General features: G+C 33.1%; 1 protein-coding gene across 6 annotated transcripts in view; it reads left to right on the forward strand.

Annotated features, from left to right (window-relative positions):
* The window catches only part of Nt5b (5' nucleotidase B), a 163653-nt gene extending 146925 nt beyond the window's left edge, over nucleotides 1-16728 (forward strand). For all 6 annotated transcript variants that reach the window (XM_075302673.1, XM_075302676.1, XM_075302675.1 and 3 more), the window contains 4 exons: nucleotides 14591-14711; nucleotides 14775-15328; nucleotides 15407-15845; nucleotides 15921-16728. In XM_075302673.1, the coding sequence (XP_075158788.1) occupies nucleotides 14591-14711; nucleotides 14775-15328; nucleotides 15407-15845; nucleotides 15921-16085 (1279 nt within the window). In that variant the 3' untranslated portion in view covers nucleotides 16086-16728. The remainder of the gene's footprint in view (nucleotides 1-14590; nucleotides 14712-14774; nucleotides 15329-15406; nucleotides 15846-15920) is intronic.
* Nucleotides 16729-17693: the final 965 nt, after the last annotated feature.

The raw sequence follows: 17693 nt of genomic DNA on the forward strand, positions 1-17693 counted from the left end.
AGAAATAAAATTTTCACAAAATTTTCTATAGAAATAAAATTGTTACAAAATTTTCTATAGAAATAAAATTTTAACAAAAATATTCTATAGAAATAAAATTTTAACAAATTTTTCTATAGAAATAAAATTTTGACAAAATTTGCTATAGAAATAACATTTTGACAAAATTTTCTATAGAAATAAAATTTTGGTAGATTATTTTGGTAGATTATTTTGGTAGATGATTATGAACCGAATAAAATTTTAACAAAATTTTCTATAGAAATAAAATTTTCGTTTTGTTTGTTATTGTTGGCTTCTCTTCAATCGTTATTGTTGTTTTTGATCTCAGCTTAAAGCCATGCATTGACTAAACTACAAGTGTAGCTTAACCAACAGAGGAAAAGTATGCTTGTCAAATTTATTTGGGCTAAGCCCTATAGACTGCAAGATGGTTGGATGTACAGCTGTTTCGGAATTACCACATTCCTCATCAGCATCCTCTACTTGCAGCAAAACTATCAACCAATTATCAGAATAAATTCGGGTAATTCACTCAACCCAAAGTGAACTGCACTTGAACCTCCCGAAAAAGGGGTTTGATAGAAATACAATTTTGACAAAATTTTTCTATAGAAATAAAATTTTGACAAAATTATTTGTAGACATAAAATGTTGATAAAATTTTCTATAGAAATCAATTTTTAACAAAATTTTCTATAGAAATAAAATTTTGACAAAATTTTCTTTAGAAATAAAATTTTGGTAGATGATTATGAACCGAATACAATTTTAACAAAATTTTCTATAGAAATAAAATTTTAACAAAATTTTCTATAGAAATAAAATTTTAACAAAATTTTCTATAGAATTAAAATTTTGACAAAATTTTCTATAGAAATAAAATTTTGGTAGATTATTTTTGGCTTGAGTGGCAACCATGACTATGAACCAATTTTTGTGTGATTGGAGTTCGGCTATATAAAGGGTGATTTGTTAAGAGCTTGATAACTTTTAAAAAAAAAAAACGCATAAAATTTGCAAAATCTCATCGGTTCTTTATTTGAAACGTTAGATTGGTCCATGACATTTACTTTTTGAAGATAATTTCATTTAAATGTTGACCGCGGCTGCGTCTTAGGTGGTCCATTCGGAAAGTCCAATTTTGGGCAACTTTTTCGAGCATTTCGGCCGGAATAGCCCGAATTTCTTCGGAAATGTGAATCTTTTGAGGTTAGGATTTTCATGCATTAGTATTTGACAGATCACGTGGGATTTCAGACATGGTGTCAAAGAGAAAGATGCTCAGTATGCTTTGACATTTCATCATGAATAGACTTACGATCTGCCACAACGTCGAATTTTCATTGAATGGGCCCTAGAAAAGTTGGCAGAGAATCCGCTTTTTTATCGACAAATTTTGTTCAGCGATGAGGCTCATTTCTGGTTGAATGGCTACGTAAATAAGCAAAATTGCCGCATTTGGAGTGAAGAGCAACCAGAAGCCGTTCAAGAACTGCCCATGCATCCCGAAAAATGCACTGTTTGGTGTGGTTTGTACGCTGGTGGAATCATTGGACCGTATTTTTTCAAAGATGCTGTTGGACGCAACGTTACGGTGAATGGCGATCGCTATCGTTCGATGCTAACAAACTTTTTGTTGCCAAAAATGGAAGAACTGAACTTGGTTGACATGTGGTTTCAACAAGATGGCGCTACATGCCACACAGCTCGCGATTCTATGGCCATTTTGAGGGAAAACTTCGGAGAACAATTCATCTCAAGAAATGGACCGGTAAGTTGGCCACCAAGATCATGCGATTTGACGCCTTTAGACTATTTTTTGTGGGGCTACGTCAAGTCTAAAGTCTACAGAAATAAGCCAGCAACTATTCCAGCTTTGGAAGACAACATTTCCGAAGAAATTCGGGCTATTCCGGCCGAAATGCTCGAAAAAGTTGCCCAAAATTGGACTTTCCGAATGGACCACCTAAGACGCAGCCGCGGTCAACATTTAAATGAAATTATCTTCAAAAAGTAAATGTCATGGACCAATCTAACGTTTCAAATAAAGAACCGATGAGATTTTGCAAATTTTATGCGTTTTTTTTTTTTTTTAAGTTATCAAGCTCTTAACAAATCACCCTTTACTAACACCATGTTCCAAATTACATCCGGATTGGATGAAATTTGCTTCTCTTTAAAGCTCCGCAAGCCAAATCTGGGGATTGGTTTATATGGGGGGTATATATAATTATGAACCGATGTGGACCAATTTTTGCATGGTTCTTAGAGACCATATACCAACACCATGTACCAAATTTCAGCCGGATCGGATGAAATTTGTTTCTCTTTGAGGCTCCGCAAGCCAAATCTGGGGATTGGTTTATATGGGGGGTATATATAATTATAAACCGATGTGGACCAATTTTTGCATGGTTCTTAGAGACCATATACCAACACCATGTACCAAATTTCAGCGGGATCGGATGAAATTTGTTTCTCTTTGAGGCTCCACAAGCCAAATTTGAGGATTGATTTATATGGGGGCTATATATAATTATGAACCGATGTGGACCAATTTTGGCATGGTTCTTAGAGATCATATACCAACATCAAGTACCAAATTTCAGCCGGATCGGATGAAATTTGCTTCTGTTAGATGCTCCATAAGCCAAATCTGAGGGTCCCTTTATATGGGGGCTATACGTAAAAGTGGACCGATATGGCCCATTTGCAATACCGTCCGACCTACATCAATAACAACTACTTGTGTCAAGTTTCAAGTCGATAGCTTGTTTCGTTCGGAAGTTAGCGTGATTTCAACAGACGGACAGACGGACGGACATGCTTAGATCGACTCAGAATTTCACCACGACCCAGAATATATATACTTTATGGGGTCTTAGAGCAATATTTCGATGTGTTACAAACGGAATGACAAAGTTAATATACCCCCCATCCTATGGTGGAGGGTATAAAAATTTAATTTGATTAAAAAATTAAAAAATCAAATTTGGTCTAAGATTTAATTTTATGATGTTTGATCCTTGATTCGAAATTCTACAAAAAAGGTAATTATTTACTTCTAATTCTGTATATTGTGAAAAAATCTAAATTTTTATTATGCCTATGTCTGTTTCATGTACAACTCCTTCCCTGTTTTTCTCTTTGAAAAAATCATAATCATAATTAGCTCATCATTCCAACCGAATTCTAATTAACCTTCTCTTCTGACCTAATTGTTATCCTTGTGGGCCTCATACCCATGTATGTATGTGTGGCTTCTAATGACATCGATTGATTTGCTGTAAAACCCTGTTGCCTTGGCTTTTTTTTTACTAATTATGAATGATTTTCACACTTGGCTGATGCGCTAAGCCTCCACCATCAACACTACGGTCGAATATTAATGATGGTAGGCTACCATTATCTATTCTCCCTTCATATATGACCATGAACTCTAATGCATTTGATCTGTACTGTTTGGTTTGACATCAAAATTATTATCCTTTATGAGGAGATAAGCGCCAGCAAGCGAGCGAGTAAATTTATTTATTCAGCTGTTCATCATTGTCGACATCGTCAGGACAATGTCACATTGCGATGACAACATTAATGCTCATTTATTATTTAAGGACGTTAGTGATGATGATGATGCTGCTGGTGTTAAATCTGAAATGCTAACAACGGCACATTAATCTATAATTATTAAAATATGTTCAATGAATATTCTCATTCCATGATATGAGCCGGACATAAAAAAAATTATAAAAAAATGTAATCAAGCATAGAAAATAATTTCGCAAGAATAATTTTAATATTAAACTTTTTTCGTAATGGGTGTGGACAAATTTGAATTTGTCCTTAAATTATTATTTCCAAATTCTATCTACAAATTGAATATCAAACTACAATGAAACATCTCAAACTTGGACAATCTGAAAATCGAATATTTCTCAGAAGTCGACAACTTTCGTGAGGAGTTTGCTATATTATCACATTAAAATTAATGTCATTTTTTAAATTGTGCACTCAAAAAAAAGTGACCCCTCTAATTCTCACAAAATAGTTCATTATTTCTTTAAATTTGTACTACAAATGCGCTTATCTGGAATTTCGTATGGCGTTTAAGATATTCTTACCATTTTGAACTGCAATTTGTTCCTTCAAAGTACAAAATTGTCTTGAATTTGTTGAATAATATTTACTTACCCAGCAAAAAAACAGCGTCGCCAAAAAAGTAATGGAAATTTTCTTTTTGGATCCGGAAGTGGTGCAAAATTGACGCAGAAGCGATAAATTTAACATGGGCTTATCATAGGACGGAAGTCCTCCATTTCAACAGCCGTTGCACTGAATTTGCATCACTTCTTTAGGTGTGATCCGAATTCAATGTTTTGGATGTAAATTAAAAAATTCTGTGATATTTTGTCAAATAAATAACTTTTATAATTTTTTATCATTTTTATGGATTCTAAGGCTATGGTCACACTAAGCAAATATTTGACCAAAATGAGTGTCAAACATTTTTCCAGAACCATTTTCCAAATATCTGAGTACCGTTTTTGGAAAATACTCCTACATGCTCACAAAAAATCGCTTCTGTAACATATACTCCCAAACATATTTTGCTTCAAGCATATACATTTTTGGGTATTGCCCAAACATTTATATGTTTGATCTCTTCCAATATATAATATGTTTGAAAGCATATTAGTCTAAACAATATATGTTTGGGTAGTCTAAGTTCCAAACATTTTGTATTTTTGCATCCAAATTCAATAATGTTGTCTTCCAAAAAACAATATGTTATTATGTGACCATATAATATGTTTGGAAGCATTTTGCACCCAAAAATATTATATGCTTAACAAAAATTCTCCCAAACAATATTGTGCTCAAAATTTTATTTATTTATTTATATATTTACAATCATAATGAATTATGAAAATAAACAGGTAATATAGGTGCTAACAACATAGGTTTTCGACCTGAATGCTCAAAATTTTGTTTCTGCCCAATTGTATATTCCCTCACATCTTTCTCACTTCCACGAGATTTTTAGTTCTTAGCACCTTTTTCTGTAATACAAACATTGTAGAAGAAATTATTCAATTGTATGATTTTTTTTTATATCGCTCCCTGTTAAATAGCGCTCCAAGCTACTAAACACATATATGTTTATAGGCTATTTCTAAATTAATATATGTATGCATCCAAGCATATTATATTTACAAACATTTTATGTCCCAAACATAATATGTTCTAACATATTAACATATATGTCCCAAACATGTTATGCTAGTTTATGAACATTATATGCATGCACTCAAAAATATTGTGTTTAAAAATTTGTGTTCCAAACATATAATGTTTATAGCCAAACATATGAAAAACAGCCTTTTTCATCCGTGTACCATGATGTTATATATCCAATATGAACTCAAAATGTTAGCTGGTTTGGCTGTGGCGACGGTTTCTGTTTTGACTTCTGTCAAATATTTGCCTAGTGTGACCAAAGCATAACGCTTGTCTGAAACGTTTGACATCAAATATTTTCAAAAATTCACATTTTTTTCAAATTGGATTTAGCATTTTGTTTTCGATAAAATTTAAATAATTTGTACCATTTTATGAATTCTTAAACTGGTTTTAACCAATTTGAAACAAAAAAAGTTAATATTACCCATTAAAAATATGAAAAAAGCATGTTATAAAAAATTGAATGAAAAGAACTTCCTGTGTAGTTAAAATAAATAACATCATTGGGAGTACATCTTCTGGAAGTGCTTTTAAAGTTGTGCTTTTGGAAGAACTTCCAAATTTTTTTGCTGGGTATATATAGTCGATCCCCAATCACACAAAAATTGGTCCAAATCGCCAAAAATAAACTGCCAACATTTTATTTCTATAGAAAATTTTGTCAAAATTTTATTACAAAAAAAAATTTCGTCAACATTTTATTTCTATACAAAATTTTGTCAAAATTTTATTGCTATAGAAAATTTTGTCAAATTTTTATTTCTATACAATTTTTTTTCAAAATTTTATTTCTATATAAAATTTTGTCAAAATTTTATTTCTATACAAAATTTTATCAAAATTTTATTTCTATACAAAATTTCGTCAAAATTTTATTTCTATACAAAATTTTATCAAAATTTTATTTCTATACAAAATTTCGTCAAAATTTTATTTCTATACAAAATTTTGTCAACATTTTATTTCTATAGAAAATTTTAACAAAATCTTATCTCTATAGAAAATTTTGTCTAAATTTTATTTCTATAGAAAATTTTGTCTAAATTTTATTTCTATAGAAAATTTTGTCTAAATTTTATTTCTATAAAAAATTTTGTCAAAATTTAAATTCTATAGAAAAATTTTGTCAAAATTTTATATCTATAGAAAATTTTGTCAAAATTTTATATCTATAGAAAATTTTGTCAAAATTTTATATCTATAGAAAATTTTGTCAAAATTTTATTACTATAGAAAATTTTGTAAAAAATTTTTTTCTATAGAAAATTTTGTCAAAATTTTATTACTATAGAAAATTTTGTCAAAAATTTTTTTCTATAGAAAATTTTGTCAAAATTTTATTTCTGTAGAAAAATTTTGTCAAAATTTTATTTCTAGAGAAAAATTTTGTGAAAATTTTATTTCTGTAGAAGGTTAGGTGGCAGCCCGATGTATCAGGCTCACTTGGACTATTCAGTCCATTGTGATACCACATTGGTGAACTTCTCTCTTATCACTGAGTGCTGCCCGATTCCATGTTAAGCTCAATGACAAGGGACCTCCTTTTATAGCCGAGTGCGAACGGCGTTCCCCATTGCAATGAAACCACACCCAGAGAAGGAATATGATCACCTCAAACATGTTTTAAGAGCAAAATGTTATTTTTGGGTAGTGACCAAGTAACATGGTTTTCGCAACCATGTTATTTTCTCGGAAATCATGTGTCTGATTTCGCAAGCAGGTAATATTTGACGAGAAAATAATATTTTAGTGACAAACATGTTACATGGTCACCATACAAAAATAACATTTTGCTCTTGAAACATGTTTGAGGTTGAGCCGAGTCCGAACGGCGTTCCCCATTGCAATGAAACCACACCCAGAGAAGGAATATGATCACCTCAAACATGTTTTAAGAGCAAAATGTTATTTTTGGGTAGTGACCAAGTAACATGGTTTTCGCAACCATGTTATTTTCTCGGAAATCATGTGTCTGATTTCGGCAAGCAGGTAATATTTGACGAGAAAATAATATTTTAGTGACAAACATGTTACATGGTCACCATACAAAAATAACATTTTGCTCTTGAAACATGTTTGAGGTGATCATATTCCTTCTCTGCGTGCACATAGAGAAGCTTCGAAACCCTCAGAAATGTCACCAGCATTACTGAGGTGGGATAATTCACCGCTGAAAAATTTTTGGTGTTCGGTCGAAGCAGGAATCGAACCCACGACCTTGTGTATGCAAGGCGGGCATGCTAACCATTGCACCACTGTGGCTCTGTAGAAATTTTTGCAAATTTTATTTCTATAGAAAATTTTGTCTAAATTTTATTTCTATGGAAAATTATGTCAAAATTTTATTTCTATAGAAAGTTTTGTCAAAATTTTATTTCTACAGAAAAATTTTGTCAAAACTTAATTTCTATAGAAAACTTTGTCAAAATTTTATATCTATAGAAAATTTTGTCAAAATTTTATATCTATAGAAAATTTTGTCAAAATTTTATTTCTATAGAAAATTTTGTCAATATTTAATTTCTATAGAAAATTTTGTCAAAATTTAATTTCTATAGAAAATTTTGTCAAAATTTTATTTCTATAGAAACGTTTGTCAAAATTTTATTTTTATAGAAAATTTTGTCACAATTTTATTTCTATAGAAAATTTTGTCAAAATTTTATTTTAATAGAAAATGTTGTCAAAATTTTATTTTTATACAAAATTTTTTCAAAATTTTATTTCTATAGAAAATTTTATAAAAATTTTATTTCTATAGAAAATTTTGTCAAAATTTTATTTCTATAGAAAGTTTTGTTAAAATTTTATTTCTTTAGAACATTTTGTCAAAATTTTATTTCTATAGAAAATTTTGTCAAACTGAATTTTATACGTATTTATTCGGCCTTTTTTGTTTTTTTAGTATATACCCCGTATGGACTAACCTACAATTTAGAAGACGGTGTTAAGTAGTTTTAAGATACCTTGCCATCGGCAAGTGGTACCACAATCCAAGTAATTCGATTGTGGATGACAGTCTGTAGTAGAAGTTTCTACGAAATCCATGGTGGAGGGTACATAAGATTCAGCCTGGCCGAACTTACGGTCGTATATACTTGTTTTAATTAAAATTTTTCTATAATTGACTTAATTAAGTTAATGTTTCTATCTTGATTAAAAAGTTAATTGTATAAATTAATTTATTAATTGAAAAATGTTTCGACTTCAATCAACTTTTTAATTGGAAATATTTCGCTGATAGCTTTTTCTGTACTCATGAAAATGGTAAGATTTCCAAAGATAAATTCAAAGTTTATACATATGGAGACTACATGAAAATTTATAAGAACCATTTTTGGTTGAGTTTTAGAGGATAATAGTTATAATACCCTGACCCCATAGTGTTGTAGGGACGCAAAAATACTCACAAATCTCTCTGTGTCATAAATCTACAACACAATCCCATTGTTCATTAAATTCATTGGCAGAATTTCAAATCAAATGAATCATTTATGAATCGCTCGATTTACGCTTTAATTAATGAGCATAAGTAACCTTTGAGCGATTGAAAATCAATAAATTCCCAAAAAAGGGCCAGCAAACATTCAAGTTCATCTAACTGGCAGGCAATAAAATATTTTCGTGATAAAACATCAAAATGGTCACTTTTATTGCTGAAAACCTTTGAACTGATGCTGAAAACAATCGAACATAAAACCGTTTCGGTTTGGAGTACAAAGGCAAACTCAATGTGATTCTTTATTATCTTTCATATATCAATTTGTCCACTCATCATCCAATGCTTTGGGGCGAAATATATACACTGCCGAAAAAAGAGGAAACTTCTACTAAATCATTGGAAAAAAAAACAAAAAATCGTGTGACCATTATTTCCAATAATATCAAAATTTCAAGGACATTTAAAGAGAACGCAAAATGTCATCCTGTATTGGTGGCGGAAGGGACCGTAAAAGCTTTTGTAAATTTCGATGTTAAGGAGGATTTTTTTCCAAGAATTTAAGTTAAAGCAAAAACAAAACGCAATTTAATCATAACTAATTTGTGAAGTATATTAGCAAAGCAGTGTCCTTGTGTCTAGTTTCTTCCTTGCCTTAGAAAAGGAAGGGAACCCCTGCCACCACCAGTTGTCATTGCTTTCTGCGACGGTCGAAAATATTATGGCATACATTTGTTTTGAAAGTTTGCAGAATTGCCTTCAATTACGCCATTAACATGGCCCATTGCATAAGAGTCCATTAAGCCATTAGCGTAATCTTTACATATTTAGTTATCCAATTTATTTATTTATTGATTATCTATAACAGGCAGTGTTGCCAGTATTTTTCTGGCTCTTGTCCCCAAATTATAATGTTTTCGTCCCCAAAAATCCCCAATTTAAACTTAAATTCCTCACAAAAATTCCCAATACATTTTTTACAAGTTTTTTTGTGAAAAAAAGCAAATAAGGCAAAAGGCTCTGTTGTAGAAATCAGTAATACTTTATAAATTAAAATTTTGTCAAATCCAGCAAGCTGCAATAAGATCAAGATTTCGAACCACAACACCAAGAGACTGATGATCGTCTTCCAAATGCTGTAGATATGAAAATGGGAGTTCGGTCACCTTGTATTTATGAACGAAAATTTGCTTCTAAATATTCAAGTGGTAGAATTGGGTGGTAACACGTTGCCAAAATTGGTAGAAATCTACCAGAAATGCTAAATTTTTTATTGTTTGGTAGATTGGTAGAATTTTTAATGTTTTGGAAGATTTTGCAAAGAGGTATTTCATAAATTTTCTATAGAAATAAACTTCTGACAAAATTTTCTATAGAGAAATAAAATTTTGAGAAAATGTTCTACATAGAAAAAAATTTCCTATAGAAATAAAATTTTGACAAAATTTTCTATAGGAATAAATTTTTAGCAAAATTTTCTATAGAAATAATCTTTTTTAGAAAATTTTCTATGGAAATAACATTTTGAGAAAATGTTCTATAGAAATAAAATTTTTGCAAAATTGTCTATGGAAATTTTAACAAAATTTTTTATAGAAATAAAATTTTGACAAAATTTTCTATGGAAATAAAATTGTGTATAGAAATAAAATTTTGACAAAATTTTCTTTAGAAATAAAATTTTAACAAAATTTTCTTTAGAAATAAAATTTTAACAAAATTTTCTTTAGAAATAAAATTTTGAGAAAATTTTGTATAGAAATAAAATTTTGTTAAAAAAGATAAATCGATTTCTAGAAAAAATCCCCACAAAAATCCCCAAATTTATGGAAATTCCCCAACCAATCCCCAAGTCCCCAACTCAGAAATTTCGTCCCCATTTACGAAAAAATATCCCCAATTTGGGGACAAATCCCCAATACTGGCAACACTGGTAACAGGTATATAGCATAGGCATTTCAATAAAAATACTTAACATTTACCATATAATTAGATTAGAGGCCATTTAAAGGAAAGATAGAATAAGAGAGAGAGAGAGAAAGGGAGAGTGAGAACAGAATAATAATGAAGAATATATGCAATAGAAATCCATATTGAGCTTCCTGATGGTAGCTTTGTTGTTTAGAGGACAGATGTGTTCTGGGAGGTCAATGTTTAGCAATCACTGGAAATGGTTAGCATGACTTTTTCGAAAGCGAAGGACCAACTGCCAAGACTTCGATTGGCAGTTCAAACATACGAGTATAAGATTTCAGTCGCTGCTCAAAATCTGAAGTTACGGCCTGCAGTTAAAATATCGCAACTCTGGTTTGAGTTGATCAACCATTGACTTTAAATTCAATCCCTACTTTGGTTTGCACTTCAACCTATGAGGTCTCGATTTTCAATTCAAGCTGCGAGACTTCGACGACAGTTCAAACCTGTAAGACTTCGTCTTCAGTTCAAGCATCGCGACTCTGGTTTGAGATGATTAACCATTCCAGAGACTGAGCAGGTCATCAGCATAACAATATCATCAAAAAAAAACAAGTTATGTACTTGTTCGGCCAGGCCGAATCTTATATACCCTCCACCTTGGTTTGCGTAGAAACTTCTACGAAAGACTGCCATCCACAATCGAATTAATTGGGTTGTGGTATCTTAAAACTTCTTAACATCGTTTTCTAAATTGTGAGATAGTCCATACGTGGTATATAATAGGCAAAAAAAAGGTATGTATAGGTTAGTCTACAAATAATTACGAATCGATATGGACTTTTGCACGGTACGTAGAGAGCCAGAATTGAAATATGGGGGTCGCTTATATGGGGCTATATAGAATTATGAACTTGATATGGACCAATTTTTGTGTGATTGGGGATCGATTTATTTGAGGGCTATATGTAACTATAGACCGATATGGACCTAGTTAGGCATGGTTGTTAACGGCCATATACTAGCACAATGTACCAAATTTCAACTGACTCCAATGAAATTTGCTCCTCCAAATGGCTCCAAAATCAAATCTCGGGATCGCTTTATATGGGGGCTATATATGATTATGGACTGATATGGACCACTTTTGGCATGGTTGTTATATATCATATACTACCACCACGTACTAAATTTCAACCAGATTGGATGAATTTTGCTTCTTCAAAAGGCACCGGAGGTCAAATCTGGGGATCGGTTTATACACGGTTGAAAAAGACTGTTTTTCATATGTTTGGCTATAAACATTATATGTTTGGAACACAAATTTTTAAACACAATATTTTTGAGTGCAAGCATATAATGTTCATAAACTAGCATAACATGTTTGGGACATATATGTTAATATGTTAGAACATATTATGTTTGGGACATAAAATGTTTGTAAATATAATATGCTTGAATGCAAACATATATTAATTTAGAAATAGCCTATAAACATATATGTGTTTAGTAGCTTGGAGCGCTATTTAACAGGGAGCGATATTGAATTAAGTTGGTGGTTGTTGCTTGTTATTACAAAATTAACATTTTATTTTTCCTTGGGCAATTGATCAGCTACTTCTTTGATCCTTACAAACTGTGTGGTCCGCTGTTCGAATCCCCGTCCGGCAAAAGGTAAAATTAAAATAAAAAAGAATTATACAATTGAATAATTTCTTCTACAATGTTTGTATTACAGAAAAAGTGCTAAGAACTAAAAAATCTCGTGGAAGTGAGAAAGATGTGGGGGAATATACAATTGGGCAGAAACAAAATTTTGAGCATTCAGGTCGAAAACCTATGTTGTTAGCACCTATATTACCTGTTTATTTTCATAATTCATTATGATTGTAAATATATAAATAAATAAATAAAATTTTGAGCACAATAGTGTTTGGGAGAATTTTTTTTAAGCATATAATATTTTTGGGTGCAAAATGCTTCCAAACATATTATATGGTCACATAATAACATATTGTTTTTTGGAAGACAACATTATTGAATTTGGATGCAAAAATACAAAATGTTTAGAACTTAGACTACCCAAATCCATCCCTGAGACTTGGATGCAGTTCAACCTCTGAATTCCCGTTCTAAACTTCACAACTGAGGAATCGATTTAAATTTCAATCACTGAGTCTTCGGTATGAGGTTAAGCCTCTTATACTTCGATCTATAGTTCATCTCATGCGTATTCGATCAATTCTATTTGAAGCTCACTCATTGAGTCTTCGGTGTGCAGTTTAAACTGTCTGTTCATACACTGAAACTTAGCCTGCCGCTTAAACTCTGAGTCTTAGGTCTGCAGTTCATCCACTGGCAATTTAGTCTGAGGTTTTTTCCCCAGGTCAAGCATTCTGGTTTGAGGTTGCATTAAAACTAAGACTTTGGTGTGTATGTTCATACTTCACTCCAGAGTTTATCCCTTAAACTTCGGGGTACTTTGAGTTGCAATTCAAATTCTGGGACTTCGAGTTGCAGTTCAAACCTGTAAGACATCGACTGGGTGCTCAACTTCTGAGTTTTCCATCTACGGTCTATACTTCGATCTATAGTTCATCTCACGCGAATTCGAACAATTCTATTTGAAGTTCACTCATTGAGTCTTCGGTGTGCAGTTCTGTCTGTTCATACACCGATACTTAGCCTGCCGCTTAACCTCTGAGTCTTAGGTCTGCAGTTCATCCCCTGCCAATTTTGTCTGTCTGTTCATACACCGATACTTAGCCTGTCGCTTAACCTCTGAGCCTTAGGTCTGCAGTTCATCCCCTGCCAATTTTGTCTGAGGTTTTGTTCACCAGGTCAAGCATTCTGGCTTGAGGTTGCATTAAAACTAAGACTTTGGTGTGTAGATCAGTCATTCATACTTCACTCTAGACTTATCCCTTAAACTTCGGGGTATTTTGTGTTGCAATACAAACTCTGGGACATCGATTTGCAGTTCAAAACTGTAAGACATCGAAATGCTGCTCTAATCAAAATGGACTGAATAGTCTAAGTGAGCCTGAAATCTCGGGCTGCCACTATACCTAACATCTGAGTTTTCGATCTACAGTTCAAGCACCGCGAGATAGCTTAACCATTGACTTCAAATTCAATCCCTGAGACTTTGATTTGCAGTTCAACTACTGAATCTCCGGTCTACACTTCAACAACTGAGGCAATGGTTATTCTGTCCACCCTTCGTACAAAGGGTCATGGGTTCTTGGCTCGAACTCCACAGCGTTCTCCACTTTCATTATAGATGATGGAATAAATGAATGTTTTAAAGCTTCTCTGAGTAGCGTGAAACTATAAGACGGATAAAATGGAATTTTGTGTCGGTATGAATGGCGTGCACCGAACCTCAGCTTAACTGTCGTTAAATAGGCTTTGCATCTATCCTCGGTGGTGTACAATCAACGATCCTATCAGTTTCCGGGAGCCACCGTGATTCCATTCCTGCTTCGACCAAACACCAAAAAGTTTTTTCAGCGGTGGACATTTCTGAGTGACATTTCTGAGGGTTTAAAAGCATCTCTAAGTGGTTTCACTGCAATGTGGAACGCCGTTCAGACTCGGCTATAAAAAGGAGGTCCCTTGTCATTGAGCTTAACATGGAATCGGGCAGCACTCAGTGATAAGAGAGAAGTTCACCAATGTGGTATCACAATGGACTGAATAGTCTAAGTGAGCCTGATACATCGGGCTGCCACCTAACCTAACCTATCAGTTTCCGAAAATAAATCGTTGCCCAGTTGCTGATCATACTAGAGTAGTAACTGGAAAATAAGTTGTCATGCAAATGTTAGCCTTGATATATAAATTTTCTTTTCGAACAAGGAGGATCTCTATTTTCTTGCGGTTTTGTGTAATAGACCCTATTTTGGTGTTTTAAAAATTTTGAAATTCTTCCCCTGTAACTTTTTTGAGTACCCAGACCTCTATTTTATTTCATTTCTTCGTTTTTTTCAGAGATCGCACTGGCGTCAAAGCTGGCGAATTATTCATGTCATTTAATTCCATATTCCAAGATGTGCGTCGTGCTGTTGATTGGGTTCACATACAGGGTGATTTGAAAAAACGTACCGTAGAGGTAAGAGGTCTTTGGAACTCAACTCCTATCATTCGATAATAATTTTATTTATTGGATTTTCAGAATCTTGATTACTATGTGAAAAAGGATCCACGTTTGCCTATGGTCTTGGCACGTATTCGTGAATCAGGAGCCAAAGTTTTCTTGTTGACCAACAGTGATTACAATTTCAGTAATAAAATTATGACACATATCTTCGATTTCCCCCATGGAGCCAAGCCCGAGGAACCCCATCGTGATTGGAAGACCTATTTCGATGTAATTGTTGTAGATGCCCGTAAACCCTTATTCTTTGGCGAAGGCACAATTCTACGTCAAGTAGATACTGAGACAGGAGCTTTGAAGATAGGTACCCATATGGGTCCTTTGCAACCGGGTCAAGTTTATTCCGGAGGCTCCTGTGAAGTTTTTACCAATTTCATTAATGCCAAAGGCAAAGATGTCCTCTATATTGGTGATCATATATTCGGTGATATTTTGAAATCAAAGAAAATACGAGGATGGCGTACATTTTTGGTTGTACCAGAATTGGTTCAAGAATTGCATGTGTGGACCGATAAATGTCAATTCTTTGCTGAGTTGCAACAACTCGATTGTCAATTGGGTGATATGTACAAGTAAGTTGGAATAGTCAAAGCAAGAAAAGAGTCTTGGACAACAATGTATCTATAACTTTCGATTTGTTTCTCTTTCAGAAATCTCGATTCAAGCAACAAAGAAAAACCCGATATTTCCAAATTGCGAGCTTCCATTCGTGATGTTACCCATAAAATGGATATGGCCTATGGTATGATGGGTTCGCTATTCCGTTCGGGCTCTCGTCAAACCTTCTTCTCCAGTCAAGTGGTTAGATATGCTGATTTGTATGCTGCTACTTTCCTCAATTTCATTTACTATCCATTCTCATACATGTTCCGGGCCCCGGCCATGTTATTGCCTCATGAGTCTACAGTGGCCCATGAGCAGCGTTATCAAATTGAGGCTCCCATGATACAGAGAGCAAGAGCTATTAAAACCGATTCCGTAACTAGTACATCGGCTAGCACAGACAATGGTGCTGCCTCGGAAGTACCAGCTGCTGCTGTTGCAGCTAAGCCAGCTGTCCACAAGGAGACCGAATCCACAGAGGAAACTGTAAAGTCATAACTGAATATATTCACTGAGAGTTCTTTATTGACTTTGATTTTGATTTTTTCTCTACAATTTCAGACCGTTACCGTTCCCCATACTAGGCCCAGTACACCCCGCACTGTTACCCATACGCATGATGAGGATTACTCCGAGGAAGAGTCTGATCCCAATAACAAAAGCGATGGTGAAAACAATCAAGATCCACCAGCTGATGGCAAAGAGGCTCGCAAAACTAAAAAATAAACTTTTATAATTCCCTCTTCTTGTGTTTCCCTTTTTTCCTCTCTTCCCCCAAAACATTAAGAAGAAAAAGCCCCACAAAATTTTTATTTTATATTTGAGGGAAACGGTTGATCCGCTACTCCCCCCTTCAAATAAAATAAATGCCTAAAGTTATTGAATTGTAACCCTCTTCCCTCCCTTTCTCCTCAAAAAAAAAAATTCTAAGGAATTTGTATTTTCAATGAACTCAAAGATTTTATTTTGTTAAATTGACGATTTTATTATGTAATACTTACCTTACCATATACCTTATTGTGAATGTAATCTGACGTTCATATATTGCTATCTAATCGTAATGCTGTTCCATTTTTCTTTTTCTTTCGTTATGCGCTAGTTTAATTTGTAACCTCTATATATCTATTCTATCTATCTATTGTACGGTGATGATGAAAAATTGATTGTATGATTTATATGTAGTATGCGTAGAATGTATTCCAAGTGTTTATTTTTCTGTTTTTATTGTGATTTATAACAAACAAACAAAATTGAGAAACGTTACATACAAAAAGAAAAACAAAAACATTTTTATACACTTAGACACAAATGTGAACTTGACATTATATAAAATTCAAATAAAATAATATTACATACAAAATTATCAAAATATTGTTACGTTTTTATTTTGAGGCCAATAATTAGACCATAGTTTATTTCAGCAACGATAATCTACAATTTCAAGTTCAATTCAATATTTTTATTCATACTCTATAAGCCGTATAAAGGGCCAAATCGATTACAGAGTAATGTATTATGGCACTAGATTCTCTTATAAACTGTCTCAAACAATTGTCCGTATACCCTTAAGTTAAATAAAAATGTTGCCGAATTTCATGAAAAATACCTCAAACATGAATTATTTCAACATTTATTTGCAATATTTTGTGTTTCTCCTATGTGCACAACTGAAAAAGTCCTTTCCAACCACTATTTTTAGCAGAAATTAAGGAAAATAGGAAAATGTCGAAAAAGTGAAGTCAAACAAGTATATACGGCCGTAAGTTCGGCCAGGCCGAATCTTATGTACCCTCCACCATGGATTACGTAGAAACTTGTACTAAAGACTGTTATCCGGATCGGATGAAATTTGCTTCTCTAAGAGGCTCCGCAAGTCAAATCTGGGGTTCGGTTTATATTGGTGGCAATTGCATGGTTGTTAGAGAGCATATACGTACCAAATTTCAACCGGATCGGATAAATTTTGCTTCTCTAAGAGGCTCCGCAAGTATCTTAAATCTTCTTAACATCGTTTTCTAAATAGTGAGTTAGTCCATACGTGGTATATATTAGAGGTCTGCATCGAATAACTTTTCACTACATGTATGCAATTCGCTGTCGAATATAGTACATACTCTGTCTTTCTCTCAGAGCGCAAGTAGTGAAGTGAACACTTGCTTGTCAAATACCACCAAGTACTTATCCGAAACAATATGTGTTCCGAAGAAAAGGAACAATAAAAATGTAAGTACTTGAGAAAAAGTACAACATGGATTCTCTTCACTTCACGTGGTACCACAAGTATTTCTCAGTTATGTGCGAAGCAAAACTTTCCATTATTATTAATCATAGATA

Source organism: Haematobia irritans, chromosome 3 (assembly GCF_050003625.1).
Source record: "Haematobia irritans isolate KBUSLIRL chromosome 3, ASM5000362v1, whole genome shotgun sequence".
NCBI lineage: Eukaryota > Metazoa > Arthropoda > Insecta > Diptera > Muscidae > Haematobia > Haematobia irritans.